Below are 6,245 nucleotides of genomic sequence, written 5' to 3' on the forward strand. Positions count from 1 at the left end.
AGTAACCAACTTCATGAGCACAAACAAGCAAATGTCTTTTAATGTGCCAATCATTTTTGAAACAAACCCTTATTTGAACACACATGCCTTTAAACGCATGGCCTTATTATTTTTTAGGATTTTATTTATTCATCTAAGAGAGAGACAGAGAGATCGAAAGCATGAGCAGGGGGACAGGCAGAAGGAGAGGGAGAAGCAGACTCCCTGCTGAGCCAGCAACACAACCCAGAGCTGGATTCCAGGATCTGGAGATCATGACCTGACTGAAGGCAGACCCTTAACCACCTGAGCCACCCAGGCGCCCCTAAACACATGGGTTTCAACAGCATTATTTGCACACTCTGGAATATGTTTTTCCATCTCAACATTGTCATAAGCGAAGAAATAAAGAGAACTTCATTGTCATGGCGTGATTTTGCAAATGCTTAGCGGTAATAGTCCCTAAGTTAATAAAAAAAACGTTGGAACTTCAATCATGGCTAGCCAGAAGATAGTCTTTCTCCCTCCTACAGTGAAATAAGTCAGTATTTTTGGAAGCACTGTGCAAGTTGTTTGGGCCCCCCTGCGCATTGCCACTGGATAAGAAAGGCTGAAATCTGTCTTTCAGCAGAAGAACTTGAGCTTGTAAGTATGAAAAGATAGCACTTCCCCTTTTCTCCTTGGTTAGCTGACACAGGACAGGAGGGCTGGGGGCTCTTTGTTATACTCTGAAGATCCTTTCCGGAAACCCTTTTCGTGGAGCTATCTTACTGGATCGTAAGGCTTGTCCAGTCTCCACACTTCATGAACTTTTCCTGTATACGCCCACCTCTCATCAGCAGAGCTACCCTGGAGGTTTAGGATTCTTACTCCTACGGAGCTAGTGAGCGAGAAGTAAGGCCTCAAGCCAGGTCTTCGCGTGCCGTCTGGCCTTTCAGGACAGCCACTTGATAAGAAGGAGGTGGGGAGAGACACCTGAGTCTGGGCGTGGGCTGGGGGTAAGGCACAGTACGGACGCTGACAATACACCCCAGCTCCTGTGCCGTTGTGCGCAGGACCAGCCCGGACTGGGAATGACGCCCCCATGCCCCGGTCAATTCCTAGTGATGCCACCATCCTCGTCACTGTTTGAGTACGGTGCATTCCAAATTCCCAGTAAGTGTACCCTCGGTTGCCCCTGGCACCACCCCCCGAGAGACCGAGCAGCTGCGGCGTGCGAGCCCCCCTCGGCCGCGAGTGCGGGGCCACAACCCCGCAGGCGCCCGGACGGCGCACTAAAGGCGCGCCTCCGCCACCCGGGCCCTAGGGGCCCCAGGGCGGCGCTCCCGCGGCGCGCTCGGCGGGCTTGGGCTGGGAGGAGCTTGGGCGGGGTGGAGCCTGGACGGCTGGCGTCGCGGTGCGGGGCTGCAACCCTCCGGGAGGCGCGCGGCGCGGAGGGGGGCTCCGGGGCGGGCCGCGCGCAGACCCTCGGACCCTCTGACCCTCGGACAACATGGTGCGTCCCCCGGGACGGGGGAGCGGGGCCACACCCTCGGGCGGCCCCGGCGAGGCACCCGGAGCCCCCACCGCGCCGGCCAAAAGGCGGGGGCAGTCAGGCCGCGCTGTCTCTTTAAGACCGTGTTCCAGCTAACACCGACGGTGAGTAACCTGGCCCCAGGTCCCGGGAGACACCCCCGGGAGGGCAGGCGGATGAGAGTTCAGCTCTCTGGGCGTGGAATTTGGGAAAGTTATGAATGGTGTGTGTGTAGGGGGGTCACCCTGCTTTGAGCCACAGCCGCTAGGTACCTTGTAAATTTTAACAGGGCTCCTGGAGCAGTCGGTGAGAATTAGAAGGCCAAGTTCCAGAGGGAGGAGAGTCCCCCCACCTGCCTTCAGCGCCCACAGGGCATAGTCCTTCATCATCTCGGTAAGCCCAGTAGCTTGTGGGGTGAATACGAGAAGCTTCCGTCCTCGTGCTGGGTGGGGAGGCAGAGGATCCGACTACTGCAGTTGTCAAGTGGCTTTGGGCACCTGGTTCTTCGCAAACTTTCCTGGGCTGAGAGGTGGAGCCATGCCTGCCTCTGAGCCTGGCCCATCAACAGGGCATCCGGCAGCCACCTTAGGACCTCAGAGAACACAGCGGGAAGCTGTGGAGAGCAGTCTGGTGGCACTGTGCTTCTCTGGCGCCAACTGGGAGTTGCCCTACTGGGCACAAGGGAGGAGAGGCCGAGGGGTCTGATGACAGAGGGTGACAGAATGAGGATTGTGAAGTCACAGAGGGAATGGGATGCTATAGCTGGGGCTTGGGGCTTGGCAAGAGGAAAGTGTTGCCCAGGCAGATCAGTGCTTTCTGCCCGTGGAAGGGAGCCTCTGGGATCAGCAGGGCACATTTGGTGTCCATAGTGGACTGATGAGTCGGGTGAGGCCACCCTCCCACGAGGGTCCCCCTCCCCCTCCTACACAGGAATGAAAACAGTGCTGTGTCCATACTTTGGAGGCCTAAAGACCACCCACACCATGTGGAAGGAAAGCAGAAAGACTGAGTGGCATCTCCCACTGACTCCCTTTCTCCCAGACCACCTCCTGGGCGGACCCTTGCTCTGTCCAAGCCCAGCTCTATGAGCTTTCTGTTTCTCCTGAGTAGTTAACTTCCAGGATTTGGGGTTCCAGGGCGCTGGGGGATATGCACTGGCGAACAAATGAATGGTGAAGATCACTACTGACTCCCACCCTCCTACTTCTCCAGATGCAGAGGCCTCCATGGCTCTGATAAGCCTCGTGTTCCTGGCAGTCATGTATGTAGTTCACCACCCCCTGATGGTCAGTGACCGGATGGACCTAGACACACTAGCTAGAAGTCGGCAGCTGGAGAAGCGGATGAGCGAGGAGATGCGCCAGTTGGAGATAGAGTTTGAAGAGAGAAAGCGAGCTGCTGAGCAGAAGCAGAAGGCAGAGAACTTCTGGAGAGGAGACACCTCCAGTGACCAGTTAGTGCTAGGGAAGAAAGACATGGGGTGGCCATTCCAGGCCAGTGGCCAGGAGGGGCCGCTGAGCTGGATGCTGGGAAACCTGTGGAATGCTGGCCTCTTTTGCCTTTTTCTCATCTTTGAGCTCCTGCGACAGAACATGCAGCATGAGCCAGCCTTTGATTCCAGCAGTGACGACGAGGAGGAGGAAGTCCGTGTTGTGCCTGTCACCTCCTACAACTGGCTCACTGACTTCCCCTCGCGGGAGGCCCTGGATTCCTTTTACAAACACTACGTCCAGAATGTCACCCGTGACCTGCCCTGCACCTGTGAGTTCGTGGAGAGCTTCGTGGATGACCTCATCGAGGCCTGTCGGGCGCTCAGCCGCCGGGAGGCTCAGCCACAGCTGGAGGACTGCCTGGGCATCGGGGCGGCCTTTGAGAAATGGGGAACCCTCCACGAGACCCAGAAATTTGATATTCTGGTACCCATCATTCCTCCGCAGGGCACTATGTTCGTGCTGGAGATGAGGGATCCGGCCCTCGGCTGCCGCTGTGGCTGTGTGCTCGTAGAGTCGGAATGTGTGTGCAAGCGCGAGAAGCTTCTGGGGGACGTGCTGTGCCTGGTGCACCACCACAGGGATCACTCGGCCATCTTGAGCAAGTGCAGCAGCTCCATCAAGGTGGCTCTGTGCACGGGCTCCCACCTGGACGTGTGCAAGACCATACAGTGGTTCCGGAACATGGTGGGCAATGCCTGGGCCCTTGTGGCCCACAAGTATGACTTCAAGCTCAGCCTCCCACCGTCCACCAACTCCTGCAAGCTCAGGCTGGACTACCGCTCAGGCCGCTTTCTCTCCATCCGCCTGGTCCTGGGGGTCCAACGGGAAGACACCCTGGTCTATCTGGTGAGTCAGGCTCCTGACCAGGAACCGCTCACCAGTGTGGACTGGCCCGAGTCCTTTGCAGCCTGTGAACACTTGTTCCTGAAGCTGGTCGGGCGTTTTGCTCCAGAGAACACCTGTCACCTCAAGTGCCTCCAGATCATCTTAAGTCTGCGGGACCTTCAGAGCTTACCTCAGGGAGCGTCCCGCCCGGTCCTTACCTCTTACCACTTCAAAACAGCCCTCATGCACCTGCTGCTGCGGCTGCCTCTGACCGACTGGCAGCACAGCATGCTGTCCCAGCGGCTGCAGGACATCCTCTGGTTCCTCGGCCGGGGCCTCCAGCAAAGGTCCCTCCACCATTTCCTCATTGGCAACACCTTCCTGCCCCTGACCATCCCGATCCCCAAGACGTTTCGGAGTGCCGAGCCCGTCAATCTCTTCCAGCACCTGGTGCTAAACCCCATGGCACACTCGCAGGCAGTGGAAGAATTCCACAACCTTCTGACCCAAGTGAAAAAGCTGCCCTGTGCCCCATTGGCAGAGGCACATTAATGTAAAGGTCATTAAAAGAGGGGAGAAGGTATTTCTGATTCCTCAGGCTGCCGAAGAGTTTATTTTCCAGACGCATCAGTGGTATGTGTGACCTTCACCTTGCCTGTGGCTATGATAACTTTAAGGAGCACCTGAAGGGCTCATCAGGATGGGGTCCAACCTGTAGGGCCTAATCTAGGGTGTGTCTTCTGAGGTTTTCCTCTCCCGACTTTTAGTATGACCTGAGGAGGGCCCAGGGAAACGGATGTTACAGGACGATCTTGTAGCTAGAGTTGAGACTAGACAGGGCCTGTGAGGTTGTGTTTTGTATCAACACTGGAAGTGAAAAAGAGAACCAGAGAATACCTCCATTCCAGCTTATTTCTTTTTGTGAGCGACTCAGCACATTCCTTGTAAACTGGTTTCCTTGTTGAATTGTTGGCTTAAGTCACCTCTGAGCAGATAGCGCTCCATCTTATTCTAAGTACCGTGAAGGTAACTTCTCGTATGTTAGGATCTAATTTTTCAGACCTTCTGTGTTTGAAGATATACCCAGAATGCTTATTTTCCATTTCTCAATTTAGCCCTATTTTCATATAATATATGAAATAGAACATAATATAGCTGTTTTTATGCACCTGAAAGAAAACTCCAATACTATCCAAACAATTAGCATTGATTCACAAACATATTAAGTCAATGGTGATCTGTTTCATAATTGAAATAACATATTTACTAAAATTAATAAAATAGCTAGCATCTAACGAGCTTCTCATGCCTGGAAGCAACATTGTAAAACCCTTAATGAGGACAATCTTTGAGGGGCGGTTTCTGAGATGAACGACGACTGTTTCTAAAGGAAGCCACTTGTTTGTCAAATGAAAAGAAGGTTTAGCCACCACGTGTAACTGTGCTTTTTCAACTCAGTCTGTTAATGCCTCTGTATTCTCTTTTCAAAGATGACAAAGGGATTTTTTTTTTTTTGAACTGTTTGTGGTTTTGCAAAGTGGGGTCATCACAATCGAGGCTCGTTGCCAGGGTTGGACAGGAAGGGACTGTAGAGCAGTCCAGCTCTAACACTAGTGATTCTGGAGATAGGAGTGGTGGATTTTGCCCTTCTTTCAAAATCCTGGGCATGCTGATGTGGAGGCTTAAGAAAGTGACGAGAGTTGTAGGTGTGGTTGTTTGGTTGTTTTGGAGATAACAATGCTGTTCCTGCCCTGCATACCAGGAAGATCTGGGGAGGAGAACCTGGCCCCACATTTAACTCAAGTCGCAAAGGGGTTTAGATGCTGGTCTTGTGGGCTTTGGTTGTATCCACACCCTCCCCACAGCAAAAATAAATGACAAATTTATGTCCCCGGAGTTGATGCCGATCAATATTTGAGACCCCGCACTGCATAGTAATGGTTGTATTCCCATGTTGTCTGCTGATATCTGCCAGGTCCTGCTTTCAAGATGCTGTGATGGTTGGTTCCACCCTGTGGGGTTTTGATGTTTTATAAACACCCATATTCTTTCTGTTTAGAAAATAGCTTGCTGGTGTTTTCATTCCAAATCAATAAAGGAAGCTATTTTGTGTGTTGGTTGGAATGTATGTAATAACACCCACAGAAGATCAGAATTCTCACGTGCCTATTGCCAAGATATTCCTGTTACCCTGATAGCTCCACGCCGTACATCCTGGTATTTCTCAATACACCTTGAACCAGTCTGCCCTGAGGTTTCCCAGTGGCACAGCCAGGAGCCAGGAAAGAATAATCCAGAATGTCAAGGAACATCTAAGTTATTCATTCTCAAAATATCAGCCAATTTAAAAGATCTCAGTGGCTACAAAAAAAACATGCATATGCTGTAGAAAGGATAAATCTGTCAAGTAGAAGGGCAGTATCATGTTCTAGCAC

The 6,245-nt window shown here is 52.7% G+C and overlaps 1 protein-coding gene across 1 annotated transcript; it reads left to right on the forward strand.

The window, feature by feature from the left end:
- The first annotated feature begins 1,351 nt into the window (after positions 1–1,351).
- ITPRIPL1 (ITPRIP like 1) lies at positions 1,352–5,922 on the forward strand. Its single transcript, XM_059405545.1, has 3 exons — positions 1,352–1,617; positions 1,782–1,885; positions 2,705–5,922. Exon 3 carries the CDS (start codon positions 2,719–2,721, stop codon positions 4,360–4,362), a length of 1,644 nt encoding a protein of 547 aa, XP_059261528.1. The 5' UTR covers positions 1,352–1,617; positions 1,782–1,885; positions 2,705–2,718; the 3' UTR covers positions 4,363–5,922.
- The last annotated feature ends 323 nt before the right edge of the window (positions 5,923–6,245 follow it).

The sequence above is a fragment of the Mustela nigripes genome, chromosome 7 (genome assembly GCF_022355385.1).
Source record: "Mustela nigripes isolate SB6536 chromosome 7, MUSNIG.SB6536, whole genome shotgun sequence".
NCBI classification, from domain to species: domain Eukaryota; kingdom Metazoa; phylum Chordata; class Mammalia; order Carnivora; family Mustelidae; genus Mustela; species Mustela nigripes.

Excerpts from the sequence above, each read along its gene's own strand:
- ITPRIPL1 (XM_059405545.1), top strand. The coding sequence starts at position 2,719 with ATGGCTCTGATAAGCCTCGTGTTCCTGGCAGTCATGTATGTAGTTCAC.